The sequence below is a fragment of the Arachis ipaensis genome, chromosome B6 (assembly GCF_059453495.1).
Source record: "Arachis ipaensis isolate K30076 ecotype BB chromosome B6, ASM5945349v1, whole genome shotgun sequence".
NCBI lineage: Eukaryota > Viridiplantae > Streptophyta > Magnoliopsida > Fabales > Fabaceae > Arachis > Arachis ipaensis.
In genome coordinates, this window is record NC_142441.1 from 8,253,755 (window position 1) to 8,272,255 (window position 18,501).

Genomic DNA, 18,501 nt, shown 5'->3' on the forward strand with positions numbered 1-18,501 from the left:
TATAAAATTAGTATTAGAAATAAGTTAAATAATATTTAGAGTAATTACCCAAATCAGTCCCCGAGGATTTTAGAATCGGACATTTTAGTCCCCAAGAAAAATTAATACACATATCAATCCCTAAGGTTTTACTCCGGCAGACAAATCAGTCCCCAGATCATTTTCCGGCAGAGTAACTACCCAGATCAGTCCCCAAAGATTTTAAAAACGGACATTTTAGTCTCCAAGAAAAACTAATGTACAAATCAATCCCTAACGTTTCTCTCTATTAGACATAATAGTCCTCCGTCCAAAAATAAAATAAAATAAAATAATTATTATTAATTGCACAATAATATTGTACTATATTTTTTTTATATTTTTTGGACAAAAATAATGATAAATTTATTCATTAAATTCTTATATAATAAATTCTTTTAAAATCATTTGATATTTTTGTATTTAATATAATTAAAAGATGTCCTATGTAAAAAATATATATATCTTTGTATTAAAAAATATGTATTAAAAGAAAATATTTTGATTTAGATTTATATTAAATAAATATTTTTTAATACAAACATATTTTTTAAAATAGTATATCTTTTGATTATATTAAATACAAAAATATCAAATGATTTTAACCTTAAATTTCTTATAAAATAATCTCTAATAATTTTATTCATTTATTTATTTATTATTATTATTATTATTATTATTATTAATATTATTAAGTGACTATATATATATATATATATATATATATATATATATATATATAAGAATTTAATAAATAAATTTATTATTATTTTTATCTAAAAAATACAAAAAATCATGGTATGATATTATTATGTAATTAATAATAATAATAATAATAATAATAATAATAATAATAATAATAATAATAATAATAATAATAAAATTATTAGAGATTATTTTATAAGAAATTCAAGATTAAAATCATTTGATATTTTTGTATTTAATATAATCAAAAGATGTACTATTTTAAAAAAAATGTTTGTATTAAAAAAAATATGTATTTAATATAAATCCAAATTAAAATATTTTCTTTTAATACATATTTTTTAATACAAACATATATATTTTTTTTACATAGGACATCTTTTGATTATATTAAATACCAAAATATCAAATCATTTTAACCTTGAATTTCTTGTAAAATAATATCTAATAATTTTATTATTATTATTATTATTATTATTGAGTGACTATATATATATATATATATATATATATATATATATATATATTGAATAAATTTATCATTATTTTTGTCCAAAAAATATAAAAAATATAGTACAATATTATTGTGCAATTAATAATAATAATTATTTTATTTTATTTTATTTTTGGACGGAGGACTATTATGTCTAATAGAGAGAAACGTTAGGGATTGATTTGTACATTAGTTTTTCTTGGGGACTAAAATGTCCGTTTTTAAAATTTTTGGGGACTGATCTGGGTAGTTACTCTACCGAAAAATGATCTGGGACTGATTTATCTGCCGGAGTAAAACCTTGGGGATTGATATGTGTATTAATTTTTCTTAGGGACTAAAATGTCCGATTCTAAAATTCTCGAGGACTGATTTGGGTAATTACTCTAATATTTAATTTAAACAAATATACAGGGAACCGATATTAGTGACGAAATCAGTGAAGAAAATAGAAATAGGATTTTTGCCAAAATATGCTAGCAGACATGTGGTATTGCCATTGAAACCTCCATCTTCCTTAATTGACTTACTGGGTCTGAAAGACTGAAACTGAAACTGAAACAAACACCATCTTCGGAAAGCTGTTTCAGCTCGCAGCTCAAATGTGGCGCCAAAATATACTCCGTGTAATTTCTCTCTCAAACATTCCTTGCATTTTTTTTTTCCAATTCACTTAACAAGGTTCAGCTTAATGCTTAGAACAAATTCATTCATTTTACAGCACAATCACGACTCAGATCAAAGCATTTCCGGTAACTAGTAGCTTCTGCAATTTATTATTATTATTATTAGAGTACAATTGCGAATCACTTTCTTCTTCCTTAATTCGCAGATGACGACGTAGATGAGCCAGACGGCGCTTGTCCAAACGACGTCATTTCGGTAAAAACCTTAAAAGCCTCTGCCGCTGCCTCCAGCAAGGTTCACTCGTTAATCCCCACATTCTCGCTTATTCACTCTCAATCTCTCATGTCTATTTCGAAATATACAAACTATTTACTATTTATTTGTTTATTTTTATGATGATAGGAAGAACTGCCTCTTCCAGTGCGGTTGGATTTTCTAAAAGGTGCCTCGGTTATCTTAATTGTTGATATTGCATTATGTTTGACTATTAATAAATAGTATTTGTGTGTGAGTTTTAATTATTATTAGTTGTCACAGGAATCTCGAATCAAATTTTGGCTGGGACAAGCAGCAGTTTGTCAATTAAGGCATGTCTTGATAAATTTTTGGAGATTCCATTACTTTTTCGATTATTTGTTATGTGAAACTAATATTGTTGTGATCAGGAACCAACAGATACACCTCCCGAAGATGAGGTTGAAATGCCTGAATTCAATGAGGGTGACAGCAGTAGCATATTGGGGGAGGTAGCTGCCAATTCAAGTGACGAAGAAGTAATTCAGGATGAGGTACTTGTTGAAGTTAGTACAGAAGAACATTTTGTTTGTGATCTTATAGCCATTTGTTTTGTTAATTTCTCCAGCTCTGTACTTTTGTTGTTAGTTATCCTCTACTAGTAATCAATATCATCTTTTATTTTTACTATAAAGGGTAACACTGTCCTGTCGATTAGAGAGCTTCGCAAGTATGGTCCTCAATTCGTCAGACACAAACAAGTTCGAGTTTCTAATGAAAGATCTGAAGCAGTGTTACCTCTCAAAGAAAGTTCTTCATGCTCAGCATTACATGCTTCCACCTCCAGAGCAAACCGATGTGGTACCTATCCGAAGTAAATAGAAGTTTCTCCATTATAGTTAACGGCAATTTCTTAAGGAATCTGAAAATTGTTAGAGAAGTATTTTGTTGTGCTGATGTGCTTTTTAGATTTCTTTGGAATCTTGTGTCATCCCAGTGCTAATTGCAGCTGTTGCAGCCAAAATAATTCAGTATTTATTTACAGGGTTCATGCTATATGGTTGCATACGATGATTAGTAAAATAATTTCCACACAGAAATGGAGTAAAGTCTCTTATTGAAGTTGAATGTTGGATCTATTCTTCTAGTAGTAATTGATGAAGCAATTATGTTGATCGTGTACAGTTGCAAACATTTAGATGAAGAAATAATTGATCAAAATGTGAAGTGTTACTAATATGGGCTGTGGTCTACTGCTTTTCCAAACAATAATTTTGCTACATATAAGTTTTTTGGGTGATTTTTTGTCCTCCCTTTGCTGTTGGGAAAATTCCTAATATTATTAGAAAAATTCCATAAAGTACCATTTTTCCAGTGCATAAACGTTTACTTCAAGCTTTGAAAGTTAAGTATTTTGTCAAATTGATAACCACTGCAGGTGTTTGGAGGAAAGCTAAGTCAAGAATTTCAATGTCATCATTGTCACACAAATGTGAGAATTCTGGTCCTTCAATGTCTGATAGATTGCCTGAAAAGAAAGCTGATGGACCTTGGGCTTCTGCAACCTTGGACAGTAATCATACTGAAGATAATGATGGTGTGGAATTAAGTTCAGATACTGAGCCGGCTGAAACAGAAGCCATTGCACCAGGACCTAATCTACCCTCAATGGCTGACCTATTTGAAAATCTCCAAGACAAAACACATCTAGTGAGTGTCAATTTTGAAAATCGTTCCCTTGTTATTTTGGCCTATCTAATTTCTGTAAGGCCTTTCCTGTCTCTACGTTTCAGTATTTTCCACATGGTCAAACCAGAGGAAAAATAGGGCACACTGTTCAGAAGAGGGGTAGATCCGACCTGCCAGATATGATTGCTGACAGTGAAGACTCCCCTGATCTCGTGGATAGTGGATCATCAAGTGACAATGAGGTGCGCATTTGCTAAGTTGTATATTTTAGTATCTTGTCATAACTAGCTCTACATCTTTTACAGGAGAGCGATCAACATATGAGGATTACTTTCTGTGGAAAGAAAACGCAGACCATGGCAGATCGATTTCAGGAAGCTTTAGGGACTTCGTCTATTATTGCCGAAGGGACTCATGTTGGTGTACATAATTCATTGAGGTATGAAGTAGTAGTTTCTTTTTACTTCCATGCAATTAAGAAAAGTGAATTTGAACTAATTATGAATATAATGCTTTGTTATGTTGCTGAATAGCACAGAGCTGGAATATTTGGCAAGCTGCAGCAGGTCATGCAGACAGAGAAAGAAAGAGATTTGGACTTTTGGAAAAAGCTACAATCTGGAGCTAGACCAGATAGTAAAACTTTTGCTTTTACTCTGTCTGCCTTTTTCATTCTTGTCTAAGTACACATCACAAAAACTTCTGTCATATTGAAACCATTGTTACTTAGTCTCTCTCCCCCTTGTTGGGGAGGGCCAGTACATAGACACAAAGAGATAAATGCGAAGGTTATATACTCTTTTTAAAAAAAAAAAAACATTTGCAGGTGAACTTGGCTGCTTTGATGTGAAAATCATTTCAAGATACTTGGATGGAAAGCTGACTGTTTGTCATTGTTCATTTGGCAAGTTCAGAGAGGTAAAATTGTTAAAAACATAACTTAAATGAGTTCACCTTTTTTCGCTTGTCATTGTTTTATTATGCTTATTTTTGCTAATGATGTCTGTTTTTCCTACTCTGAATTTGAGAAGATTGATTTTCCTGAAGTGGGACACATGCTACGTGTAAGGTATACTGAGTTATTGATTCAAGGTGTTTTGATGCATTTGCAGCATTTTCTATCAACAAATAACAGAGAAAGCACCATCATCTTTAGTCCAAGGGTTTGTGACAATGTTGACCTTGAAGTTGGGAACTTGATCCGTATTCATCCGCCATGGTAAGAATGTGTGTGTGTGTGTATATATATATATATATATATATATATATATATATATAAAGTTACTTACGGTTGCTCAACTGAGCCGAGTATAGTTGTCAGTTGTGTTAATGGGTAAATCCTGAATATTTTATTATATGCACTTTTCTGGGACTTCAACTTGATATGAAGTGCAAATGTTCTTGCTTTCCTTATCTCTTTTGGTTTTCATTCTTGGACAGGAAGGAGATTCAGGTGGGAAATGACCGTATGATATTGTGCACATATTTCTCCCAAATTTAACCCATGTTCAGTTTCTTTGACGTGATAATGGAATGCATTTGATGTGAATTGCATTATAGTTGGGGTACATAAACACTGTCCAATATCTTGTATGTTATATCTAGCTGTGTGAAATATTCATTAACAATAGCAAATTTTCCAATTGCTAATTTGGAAGGAATCTTGCCGTGTCTTGTTCTATTAGTGTTCCTACACATGCTACACATTCTTCCTTTCATTCATTTATTTGAGACAAATCAATGAATATCAACTATTACATTACTAAGTGCACGATATGCTGCACACTTCATGTCATATTATAATACCAGTTAGAGGATTGATTAAGCCAAGAACTCTGAATTCAGCTTCAAGAATGCAGCTATCGCCCACCAAGAATCCACTACTTGGGTCTTTAAATTTAGCCAATGCTACAAGCTGTCTGGAGCCCCACGCTGCACTCGAGTGGGAGAACTTACAACAAGCTGTCATACAAATAATTAAGCTCAAGTTCAGAAGATAAAAATGTCTCAAATGCTCATGTATGAGCTTGTAAGGTAAACATGGCATCACCTTTTGCTTCAGCATGGTGCCCACCAATTTGGTCTTTTGCACGCACAGTGTAATCCATAAGCAATTTAGCATTGGGTGGGAGAGTTGATGTGTCTAGTGCTAAAAACATTGAAATGCTATTGCCCTTACCCTCAAGTGTTCCATTCGGGTATACACGAATCTTCCTTGAGAGTAAAAACCAGGCTAGTCATAGAACAAAATTTATAGTCTTAGAATACTGATACATATACACCAAACTAACTCATATCATCACTATTTGATTGGATATGTTGGCATGGTCCATCTTTAGGTGAAGACCACATCACATTCAATCATAATGAGATGTGAGTTGGTTTGGTGTATATGAAAAATGAGTATCTAAATATTTCTCATAATCTTTTATATGCTTTAATGAAATGGTTAGGACTTGAAAGTATTTTCATGTACCATTTATAGTCTCCGGCGAGAAACGGCGGGGACTCGTACTTGTCTAGATTTGCCAAGGAATAGTTTTTGAACTTCCAACTATGGGAAAGAGTAGCAGGTTCTTTTATCATTGATAAACAATCCCCTTTGTTTGTGGTCTTGACAACGAAAACCTCAGCTCCAAAAACACATGTATCTTCAATCAAGTATCCGTTTGAAGAATCGTAAAATGTGTGAAGGTCAATAAATTTTGCAATACCCCATTCTGTTTTCAGGACATGGAAACGCCTAGTGCTTGCATCTGTATGCAGTTAATTTCATTAAGCAATTATTAATTTATTATACACTTCATTTTTCTCAATAATAAAACTAACTTTGTACCTTGTGTTGTGACATATGCGTCCTCGTGGAAATTATAGAGAGAAAAGTTGACAATGGCGTTAACCTCCCAATCAAGAGGTAACGAACTTGGATCCGTAAGCGCCAAGTAAATGGAAACATGGCCTTCCCCTGCTCTCCTTTTGTTCCCGGTGGGGTATATTGAGAGACTCCTATAACCACATCCATTAACATTAAATTGAATACATACAACTTTGTATAAAGCATGAATATTTTAGTGTTTGTGAGCTAATTCAGAGGTTTACTAAATATTAATTTAGGTGCATCAACTTGTGTACGAGCAAAATTAAGGCATTTGTACCATTTACAGTCCCCAGCTTCAAATTCTTCTGAGGTTACTTTTTCTATTGAGGCCTTCGCAAGCAATGAGAAGGATTTGATCTCGAACGCATATTGACTTGGTGGAGATTTTCTTCCTAAAAAGATGTCACCAAACAGTTCAATGCAGACAGAGAAATGTTTTTATTATAATAATTATTATTATTGCTATTTTAGTATAATAATAGCTACTATTTTTATTAGCCATGTTTGAATAATGCCTACCCATATTATACTAAAATTAATTATCATGCATTTGTATATAAATACATGTATAATTTAATTTTAATGTGTATTTTATATTAATGACTGATTTTAGTAGTTGATTTTAGTTATACCTAGCAAGGTTGGCATTTATTAATTCCCATCCTTCTATTTCAAAGAAACTACAAACGATAAAAGAAAAAGAAATAGCACAAGCTATCATATACGAAGGGAATGAGATAAAAGAAAACAATACCTCTCATGTGTCTGATCGATAACACTGGATTATCAGGTGGCATGTCCATGAGTAACGAGGACATTTTTTTTTTCGTTGGATAATTAAGGACTAAATAGCAAGGATGTTTTTTATTTGGCTTTTAAGGTTCTTCTCAAATATTCTAATCGGCTCAATACAATTTATTCACATTTCTACTAGAAGGAAAGGATTGTGTGAGAATATGTACTTGGCAATGCCAAAGATGAGGCTTCAAGGCATGGTTTCATTTAGAAAAAAGGTTCTTTAATTTGTTCGATACTTCAATATGGAGTCAATTTGATTTTATCATTATTTTTAACCAAAAAAGTTAATTTATTTTGACTAAGCTGTGGAAAAGGTTTACACAGAGTCACAGACGCACAAAAAAATAAATTTATTTTGACTCAGCTGCCAAAAAAGTTTACACAAACATGGACGCACGTACACACGCAAGTGTATATATATAAGGTGAGTCACAACACAAGTATTTTTAACTATATGTAGTGTAAAATTAATACTACGTTAAGATAAAACTCACTTATGCATATTAAGTATTTATCAAGGTGGCTATTTGTTTTTATGTAAAAATAATAATTAAGATGTTAATATGTATTATGTTAAACAGTTTAGTCAAGAATAAGCATAGAAAATTAGTTTCTAATTAGTCAACCTTTTTTTTTTTGTTATTGTAAATTTCCTTTTTAACTTTTATTTTTTGGAAAATTTAGTATGTATAACTAGAATTTAGATTTTATAATTCAAAATATAGGATTTAAAATTAAAAAAAGTTGGCTGAAAATGTTGTAGGCTTCATGTGACCCGTAATAATGCGTTAATTTTAGTAATATGAGAAATACAAACATCAAGTCGTTGTAGTATAGTGGTGAGTATTTCCGCCTGTCACGCGGACGACCCGGGTTCGATCCCCGGCAACGGCGCTTTTCTTTTCATTTTAATCTACGCTTCTTTTTCGTTTGGTCGTGAGCCCATTACTTCAAAACAATAAGCTTTCTTTTCTTTCGGGCTCCAGCCCGTCTCAATGTCAAAAAATGTTAATATGTCAGTCTGAAACAAAATAAAACAAGCCCAAAAAAAAAAATAAAAATAAACATAAAATAAGACAAAAAAAAAAAAACTTCTCTGCGTTAAAAATAAAACTAACACTGATTACTATTAGCAAGCTTATTTCTTAAACAAAAGTTTACTTATAATTTTTTATTTAATATACAAATATTTAAAAATTATATATATTTGTTCAATTAATTTAAAATTACATTTGAACATCTAATTAAGCTCTTTGTTCTAAAATTTTTAATATATTTTATTTACAAAAATCTTTCTCTTTATACAATAAATCAATTTTTTCTGAACATTAATTAATATTTCAACATCAAATTGAAATAATTTTTTAGCTTTTAGAAAAAAATATAATTATTTTTTAAACAACAAATAAAAAATATTGTTTTTCAAATTTGTTTTCTATGGTATTACATTAAGTAAATTTTTTATTAATTTAAATAAATATGTGAGTGTGAGTGTGAGGGTAGTGGTTTGCACGGGCGGAGCTTGAAACAAAATTTTAGGGGGGCCAAATAAAAAATAATTGTCAAGATGCTTTTGATATAGACCCCATTAGAAATAAGTTTGTCTAACCTCATCTTTTTTATTTGGGTGATATTGCCAAATTTGAAGCCGTTTTCCAAGATCTCGTTCCAAATAATTAAGGTCAAACTCATCGGATGCAACTCTTTAAACTTTTGAAGGTTATATCTCGCTTTTTTCGTGATTCATTAAAGTAGAAGAACTATCTACAGGTGTTGATATTGTAAAAGTTATATGTTCTCCTTCTTAAATATTAGCCTTCCTCTTAAAAAATACATCAATTCTTTGATTTTTTACGATTATTTTATATAAAAATTTGAATATATATCCTATAAAATATGTAGAAAAGAATTTAGAAGCACAAATATTAAAGTTTATAATATTTATTAATTTTTTTATTAATTTATACAAATACAATAATATCAATACTTATTGAATATTCTAATTTTTTATCATATAAAAAATAAATTAAATAAACAATAAAATATAAAATAATATTAAATTACATAAATAAAAAATACCTAATTTTTATATTTGAACTCGAAGGTAGAGGGAGTGTTGCTTATTAAATAGAGAGTTGTGAAATACAAATACACTCGGTTTAGTCCAAATCCAACATGTTTTAAATGTTTAAAACTAAAAACTATTGTGCAATAAAAGTAAGAGATGAAGATTAAATTTTGGTATTTTAAGTCATAGTAAAGTATTTGAGCCAATTGAACTATTTTTTATTTTTTGAAGAAGTATTACTAATTTTTTTAACAAAAGTTTGGGGGCCATGGCCCCCTTGTCTCAACTAAGCTCCGCCACTGGTGGTTTGTGCATGTAGCATTGGTAAAGGATAGTAGTGCATGCATGCAGCATGCATTAGTAGCTAATACGTACCGCAGTAGTGAAGGACAATCTTTAAAATTTTTTGTTTTTGTTTTTTTTTTCAAGCAATATGTTCTAGAAGAAGTTGAACCATATTAAATTTAAAGTAATCTTTTTTAATGACTTTTTCAAATAAAAATAAATATACAACTAGTATAAAAATAAAAAAGAATATTTAATTATTTGGACAATGTATTAGTATTCAGTTTTGACAAATATCACTTACTGATCTTTAGTCATATTAAAATATATATTGTAAGTGTAAAAAATATATATATTGATATTATTTAAATAAAAGATATTAAAAGATCATCAAATTTTATTATTTTTTATTATCAATTAACTATTAATATTTAAAGTATAGGTTAAAATATATTATTCGACTATTAAACAAAAGAAATTTAGCTAATGGCTAAAAATAATAAATTCTGATGATTCTCTATTATTTTTTTAATAATTATTTTTATATTTTTAAAATAACTATCAATTATACATATGTGTGTATCCATAAAATAAAAAAACAAATGCTACGATATTTCGGTTTAATTAACAAGTATGGGTTATTATATAATAATAATAATAATAATAATAATAATAATAATAATAATAATAATAATAATAATAATAATAATAATAATAATAATAATAATAATAATAATAACCGATGGCGACTATGGGATCTTTGCTGATGGAAGTAGCTTCTGTCTCTGCTGCAGTTTCAGGATCTCTATTACTAGCTGTTGTGGAATGACCGATGGCGACTATGGGCCTGGTGGTATGGGCAACGAGGAGGGTGCCGGAGCTGTGGTTAGCGTGACTGGTGGCGACTAGGGGACTGGTGGCGATGAGGGGGTGAAAGTGCTGGGGTTGGTGATTCGACTGCTGGTGAGGGTGCGAGGGTTGTCGGATATCACTGGTAAGGATCGACTGCGGGCGAGTGGTGGTGGAATGGAGGCGGTGATGGGGTGGAAGTGGCTTCGGCGGTGGGGTGGGACTGGGTGGTGGGGATGATTCAACCTGTAAAGTCTGGGGGTGGCAGGGGCGGTGGGGATGGCGGTGATGGGGTGGAAGTGGCTTCGGCGGTGGGGTGGGGCTGGGTGGTGGGGATGATTCAGCCTGTAAAGTGGTGGGGGTGGCTGGGGCGGTGGGGTGGGGGATGGGTGGTGGGATGATTCATCCTGTAAAGTGGTGGGGGTGGCAGGGGCGGTGGAGGTGGCGGTGATGGGGTGGAAGTGGCTTCGGCAGTGATGATGACGTCGGCGGCGGAAATGACGGTAGCGGTTCTTCAATAGCGGCCTCTCTGGGCTTTCTTATAATTTGGATATGTTATTTAGGAATCAATCTATTAGGTATAGGATTACACAGTTATGGTTCATTTATATCTAATTGAATTGAATTTAATTAAGGAAAAAACCTCTGGCAAATACAAATAAAGAAAGCATAACTATATATACATCATAAGAGATAAGGCGGCGGCGGTACTGGAGGCTGCGGTCGTGGTGGCAGTGGCGGCGGTGCTGGAGGCTGCGGTGCTGGCGGCAGTAGTGGAAGCGGCGGTGAAGATGGGGCTGGGTGGTGGGGATGATTCAACCTGTAAAAAAAATAAAGTAAAAAAAAAGCATTGGATCAGTTAAAGATCCAATTTTAAAATAAAGAGGAAATCAATTATTATAGATTATGGGCCTTTCTGGATTTTTTTTTATCTTTTTTGTTAAATTTAAAAGTATTAAGAGACTCTGACCCCAAAAAAAGGAGTATTTCTATTATTCTTCTAATAAAATTAAATTTTGTCTTAAAATTTACAAAAAATAATTTCTGTCAAAATAAAATATTTTAAATATTTTAAAATATACTCATCACTCTCTTCAAATTATATTTTGCACTATAATCAATACTAAAAATATTTTTTTTAATAAAAAGTTATAAATTTCTAAATAATATTAATACTTTCTAAACTTCTAAATTTTTAAAGTAATAACTTACTTTTTTTTATCAGCCATGAAGAGAGGAGTGGAATCAAATTGTGTGGAGAAAAATAATGAAAAATAAAGAGAGGAGAGTTCCTTTTATAAGGTAAACTATGAGAAACAATGAAAAATATAGAGAGAAAAGTTCCTTTTATAAGGTAATTTTACAATGAGACAATGCATTGAGGAAGAGTAATTGGTCTGTTGCTGGAGGGGTGATACGGTGAGGAGTGTCCTTTGTGAATATGTGAGTGTGAGTGTGAGGATAGTGGTTTGTGCATGCAGCATTGGTAAAGGATAGTCCTTTGTGAATATGTGAGTGTGAGTGTGAGGGTAGTGGTTTGTGCATGCAGCATTGGTAAAGGATAGTCCTTTATGAATATGTGAGTGTGAGTGTGAGGGTAGTGATTTGTGCATGCAGCTGATACGTACCGGTGAAGAACAATCCTTAAAACTTTTGCTTTTTTTTTTCCAAGCAATATATTAAATTTCTCTCTCTTACTTCGCCTTCATGTTGCTACTTTTTAGTGATGGGTTTGTTAGTAATTGTTACAATTCTGGAATACGATTTAAAATATATGAAAGATTGTCTTCTTGAGTTAAGCTTCATAACAAATGAATATGGCTTTCAAATAACTTTTGTTAAGATAATATAACAACAAATTAAGAGACATCTAAAAATGAAGGAGCAGAGAAGAAACAAAAAGTAAAAAACTATAAAGATCACTCCTCAGTTCTCACAAATTTACGATAAGTAAAGAAATTATTTTTTATTTTAAATTTTAAATTTTACATTCTTCAAAAAAATAAAGATTAATAAATAATTTTATAATAAAAAATTAGTTATATTGACTAATTAAAAATTAATTAGTTATATTGACTAATTAAAAATTATTTTTACATATTTATTTCATAAATTAAATTATTATATATATAAAAATATATATTTTACCCTGCCTTACAAACATAATTTTTAGAAGCAAAAAAATAAATAAAGGAGAAAAATACATAGAAAAAATTTTTTTTTTTGTAACTAAAATACATAGAGGAATTATAGGGGAAAAAAAAAGCTTGGTGCTATTAGTAACCACGTTTTCTGTTTTTGGTCATTGTCTGGGCCAGATAACCTAGTCCAAACAGAGATACATCTGCAAACATTGGTGAGCAATTCACTCCTTCAAAACTGAACCACCAATCTACGCAGCTCTTAGTTAGGGTTTCTAACTCGGTATCATTAGCCACCATGACTGTCGCAATGGTTGCTGTGATACCCAGCTTTCTGCCCGCTGCATCCTCTTCATCGTAATGTTTGCTTGCATATGTTGATGGCAACCGGTTTCTCCTGTCTGCCTTTCCATAATATCAGTTCGCATCTTCTTGACTTTTCTTTTTTTCTTTTTGGTCTGGGCCGAATCTTCTTGACTTTTCTATTAGTAGCCACTTGGAAACTAGTATACGAGCTTGATGGGCCATTCTATTTTGGGTCCAATGGCCATTCCTTTTGGGCCTGAATGAGCCACTGTGATTAACTATGGAGAACACAAACCCAGCTCACTCCGAGACAAAAAAAAAACACAGCTCACTCCGTCCTTGGAAAGTGGAAACACGACGTATTTCAGCGAAAGATCACCGTTGCGTTCGATTGTTGCAATGTCAGTGAGGGATCATGGGGTTTCAAAGTTCGCTGCCATTTTCTGGGCTAATAAGGTGAACCTCTTTTTCATCCTAATCACAATTCGTAGTTGCCCCCGCCCTCTCAATTATGAAATTAGGGTTATGTTAATGCTTATTATCGATTTGGAAACATTGCCTTTATATTTCATAATTACATTAGCGTTGTTTTTGTGACGAATAATTTTTTTTTGTTTGATTTTGCTACTCTGTAATGTAGGAAAATTCCTCCGGCTGAAAAGTTAACAGAATTGGAAATTTTGACGTTGTTTCGTAGAATTTTAAATGTTTAACTTTAACCATTCATATTTTACCAATTGTGAGAATATATAGCAATGTAATCCTTACTTGACTCTTTTATTAAAAGGTTATTGATTAAATTTTATATTTCAAAATTTTTTGGGAAAAAATGCATTTTTTTAGTAGAATATAGAGCTGTTTTGTAATTTGTTATGGGGAAAAAGAGGATCCTCTATGCTGAATTTGTCTCTAAAGTATAACTGTCTTTTAATGGTATTCTGAACCCACTAAATGATTTAAGGGTGTATATTAGAGGAGCCTGATCTTTTTGGTAAGTGGGGGTAATTTATTATTATGTCTTATGCAGACTTGTTTGAATGTGTTACAGACAGCATGAACAAGAGGTGGAAACTGTGATTAAAGTATTGCAGCTAGGGGTGGCAAACAGGCCTACACCCGCTGGGCCGGTCCGCGTAACCCGCCAAAAAAGGCGGGTTGGGCTAGAAAATTGGGACCGCCAAATAGCAAAAGCCCGCCTAACCCGCACCGCTTAAACTGCGGACTTTGGCAGGGCGGGGCGGGCTTCCTCGCCGGGCTTAGTATTTTTTTAGCAAGGGGTATTTTTACAATTTTTTTTGCCAAAATCCAACTTCCCTAACCCAACTTACAAGAGAATGAAGATGAAAATTGAGTGTTTTGGATTATATTTATTTTATTTTAGAGACAATATTTATAATTATGTTTTGGATTATGTTTATTTTAGTTTGGGAACAATATTTATAATTATGTTTTGGATGGAAACTTGGTTTATAATTATGTTGATTAGATATTTAAAATTACAAAGACTTTAATGTTTGTGAATATAAAAATTATAATTTATTTATACTTTTAGAAATTATAATAGTTAAAAGTAAAAAACAGAAGAGTTTTTTTATCCCTTTATATATATTATTTAATAGTTAAAAGTAAAAAAAAGAGAGGATATTTGGCGGGCTTAGCCCGCCGGCCCGCCAGCCCGCCGTTAGGCGGGGCGGGCTGGGATTCTAGGACCGCCTCATTAGGCGGGGCGAGGCGGGCCAGCCCGCCAAAGGGCGGACTTCTGACGGGGCGGGCTTCCCCGCTTGCCACCCCTAATTGCAGTCTAGACCCTTGGGAATCATAGAGCATAAGTTTTCTGCTGAGGAGATTCGTAAGGCTAATGATACTGTCTCTAAGACTGTGGCCAATTGGCGAACCAATGCGAATTTGCATCCCAAAAATCAACTTTTGAAAGACTATATTCAGAAGTGAAACAACTTCAAAGTGCAGGCATATTTTGGCTCTTACATGTGAGGACAGTTTTATTTTAGATCCTCTAAATATTTTTTGAGTTTTACAAATTCCTTTCTTTACTTATTTATGATGTTGTATTAAACATGTGAACTTTGGTACACATAGCATTAGTTATTGAATTATGTTCACTATTTCACTATAATAAAGATCTTTAGTGAATGAGAGTGAGGTTAGTCGTTCTTCTTTTGTTATTTAAGTTCATTTATTAGTTTATTCTTGGAGGTATATGATGTTAAAATTAGGTTACATTTGCCTTATTTGACTAAAGAATGACAAGAAATAAAGTTCTGCTTAGTCGTTTAGGTAGTGATAGCACCAATGAAAAATGATTTAATACACTATTAAAAGCGCCTAAGAGGCATAACTTTTGCGAAAAAAACTAATTAAATATAAAGAAAAAGGTGTGGAAAAAAACTGCTCTCATTCATAAACAAAATACAATTTAAGAAAGGATAAGGGTAGTTAGATATGAAGTTACATAACTATATGTAACAACACTAAATCCAATCCAAATGGATGAAATTAACCTTCTTTTAAGTGTACTAAATGTGTAATCACCGTAGCCACAGTTGTCATGAAAATTATAGTCAAATAAAAACTATAAAAAATACTTATATCCTCTAACAAATAAGTCATAATTGTTCCACTACCAATGACTAAGAAGACCATAACAATGACTAAATAAATTTTTGCTTTTTAGACTAATTTATTCTCAACTACCCATCTATTTGGTATGCATGGTGCAAATATTATAATAATGTATGGTTCTAACTTTTTAAAAAAGATGTGGTATGAAGCTTTGAAGAATATTATATGCCAAAGGGTAACAAAGAGACACAAAAATAGTTCATATTTTACTCCCTATAGAAATAGGAGTAATATCACTATAACCTACAGTACTTAATGTGACTAAAGTAAAATAAAGAGTATCTACAATTTTTTTTTAGATTTAACTTTAAACTTTTCCTTCAAGTAAAGTATAATCCCACCCAAAAAAATATATAAAAAAAGATAGAATGAAGCAAATATATAAAATAAAATATTAGCATATCCCTGAAATTCAAAAAAAAAAAATTAGTAATTAAATCATAAACTTTTATAATAAACAAATTAAAAATATGTAAACAATAATGTATTAAAGAGTTATATCTAAAAAAATATTTTAATTATATATTTATTAATTTTTTATTTCAAATAATTACAAAATTTAAATTGATTTCTTTAATTATTCTAAATAATTTTTTAATATATTTTTTTAATTTTGAATAAAGAAGTACAATTAAAAACATCTTTTTTAAATATAAAAAAATTTAATTTAATAATTCATACTTAATAAATATTTTTGGATTCTTATTTTTAAGATTTTTAAACAATACATGACCAAATAATTAACTTAAAATATAAAATAGCAATAATATCAAATAAAATAAATAATTAAAAATAAAAAAATTAAAAATCATACACATCTGCAGAAAATTAACACACACCTGCAAAAAATGTAACGACATACACATCTGCAGACAAGGTAACCACCAAGATGGTGAATTTCCACCATGAGCTTCCATCTCTGCTGCAGGATTTACACCATTAGCTTCTTCCTCTGCTTTCAGGATCTTTATTGCGATATGACCTCTGGCGACTATGGGACTGGTGTTGTGGGTAACGAGGGGGTTGCCGGAGCTGGGGTTGGTGTGACTGGTGGCGACTAAGGGACTGGTGGCGACGAGGGGTGTGAAAGTGCTGGGGTTGGTGGTTCGACTGCGAGCGATGAGAGGGGTGAGGGTGCGGGAGTTGGCAGATATCACTGGTAAGGATCGACTGCGGACGAGTGGTGGTGGAATGGAGGCGGTGGGGTTGGCGGTGATGGCTGTGGAAGTGGCTTCGGCGGTGGGGGTGGGGCTGGGTGGTGGGGATGATTTACCCTATAAAGTGGTGTGGGTGGCAGGGGCGGTGGGTGGGGCTAGGTGGTAGGGATGATTCAGCCTGTAAAGTGGTGGGGGTGGCGAGTGGTAAGGATCGACTGCGGACGAGGAGGGGGGGTGAGGGTGTGGGGGTTGGCAGATATCACTGGTAAGGATCGACTGGGGATGAGTGGTGGTGGAATGGAGGCGATGGGGTTGGGTGGTGGGAATGATTTAGCTTGTAAAGTGGTGGGGGTGGCAGTGGCGGTGGGGTGGGGGCTGGGTGGTGGAGATGATTCAGCCTGTAAAGTGGTGGGGGTGGCAGGGGAGGTGGGGGTGGCGGTGATGGGGGTGGAAGTGGCTTCGGCGGTGGTGACGACTTCGGCGGCGGAAATGACGGCACCAGCGAAAATGACGACGGCGGAGGGCTGGCGGCAATGGCGTCGGCGGCGGGGCTGGGGTGGACGTGGCTTTGACGGTGGTGATGGCATCGTCGGCGACAATAATGACGGTAGCAGCAATAATGACGGCGGCGGCGGTACTGGTAGCGGTGGCAGTGTCGGGGATGCGCATCGGGGATGGCGGTGCTGGAGGCTGCGGTGCTGGCGGCGGTAGTGGAAGCGGTGGTGGAGGTGAGGCTGGGTGGTGGGGATGATTTAGCCTGTAAAAAAAATAAAGTGAAAAAAAAATATTGGATCAGTTAAATGTCCAATTCTAAAATAAAGAGAAAATCAATTATTGTAGATTATGGGCCTTTTTGGATTTTTATCTTTTTTGTTAAATTTAAAAGTATTAAGAGAATCTGACAAAAAGTATTTCCATTATTCTTCTAATAAAATTAAATTTTGTCTTAAAATTTACAAAAAAATAATTTCTGTCAAAATAAAATATTATAAATTTTTAAAATATACTAATTACTCTTTTCAAATTATATTTTACACTATAAGCAATACTAAAAATATTTTTTTAATAAAAAGTTATAAATTTCTAAACAATATTAATACTTTCTAAATTTCTAAATTTTTAAAGTAATAAGTTACTTTTTTTATCAGCCATGAAGAGAGGAGTGGAATCAAAGAGAGGTATTGTAAGAATTAAAAGAAAGAAGAGAAAAATAAACTATGAGAAACAATGAAAAATGAAGAGAGAAGAGTTCCTTTTATAAGGTAAACTACGAGAAACAATGAAAAATGAAGAGAGGAGAGTTCCTTTTATAAGGTAATTTTACAATGCATTGAGGAAGAGTATTGGTCCGTTTCTGGAGGGGTGATACGCTGAGGAGTGTCCTTGGTGAATATGTGAGTGTGAGTGTAGTATTTGTGCATGCAGCATTGTGTGAGTGTCCCTTGTGCAGCATGCATCGTTGGTAGCTAATATAGCTAATACGTACCGGTGAAGGACAATCTTTAAAATTTTTGCTTTTTTTTCCAAGCAATATATTAAATATAAAGTAATCTTTCTTAATGACTTTTTCAAATAAAAATAAATACACAACTAATATAAAAATAAAAAAGAAT

General features: G+C 32.7%; 3 protein-coding genes and 1 non-coding gene across 14 annotated transcripts; 3 read left to right on the plus strand and 1 right to left on the minus strand.

Annotated features, from left to right (window-relative positions):
• Positions 1-1,624: 1,624 nt before the first annotated feature.
• Positions 1,625-5,445, plus strand: LOC107645615 (kinetochore protein). 11 transcript variants are annotated; one of them, XM_088491462.1, is made up of 14 exons: positions 1,625-1,842; positions 1,938-1,968; positions 2,049-2,137; positions 2,246-2,285; positions 2,381-2,430; positions 2,509-2,631; positions 2,773-2,938; positions 3,516-3,787; positions 3,871-4,008; positions 4,072-4,205; positions 4,305-4,402; positions 4,593-4,684; positions 4,879-4,985; positions 5,207-5,445. In XM_088491462.1, exons 1-14 carry the CDS (start codon positions 1,819-1,821, stop codon positions 5,265-5,267), a joined length of 1,425 nt encoding a protein of 474 aa, XP_088347588.1. In that variant the 5' UTR covers positions 1,625-1,818; the 3' UTR covers positions 5,268-5,445. The 11 variants fall into 11 exon arrangements, 7 of the variants coding, with proteins under 7 accessions (XP_088347588.1, XP_088347592.1, XP_088347590.1 ...); XR_015886007.1 differs by having other exon boundaries at positions 1,677-1,842; positions 3,847-4,008; positions 4,300-4,402; XR_015886008.1 differs by having other exon boundaries at positions 1,677-1,842; positions 3,847-4,008; positions 4,305-4,398.
• Positions 5,446-5,558: 113 nt separating this feature from the next.
• Positions 5,559-7,494, minus strand: LOC107646347 (MATH domain and coiled-coil domain-containing protein At3g58360-like). The gene is made up of 6 exons (XM_088491467.1): positions 7,399-7,494; positions 6,922-7,036; positions 6,603-6,772; positions 6,243-6,522; positions 5,817-5,980; positions 5,559-5,728 (listed from the first exon to the last, which is right to left on the minus strand). Exons 1-6 carry the CDS (start codon positions 7,460-7,462, stop codon positions 5,559-5,561), a joined length of 963 nt encoding a protein of 320 aa, XP_088347593.1. The 5' UTR covers positions 7,463-7,494.
• Positions 7,495-8,264: 770 nt separating this feature from the next.
• TRNAD-GUC (transfer RNA aspartic acid (anticodon GUC)) lies at positions 8,265-8,336 on the plus strand. The gene has a single exon. It is a non-coding gene; the product is annotated as a tRNA-Asp (tRNA).
• Positions 8,337-13,506: 5,170 nt separating this feature from the next.
• On the plus strand, positions 13,507-15,041 carry LOC148554537 (uncharacterized). Its single transcript, XM_088492069.1, has 3 exons — positions 13,507-13,547; positions 14,140-14,188; positions 14,892-15,041. The coding sequence occupies exons 1-3, from the start codon at positions 13,507-13,509 to the stop codon at positions 15,039-15,041; spliced, it is 240 nt and encodes a 79-aa protein (XP_088348195.1).
• The last annotated feature ends 3,460 nt before the right edge of the window (positions 15,042-18,501 follow it).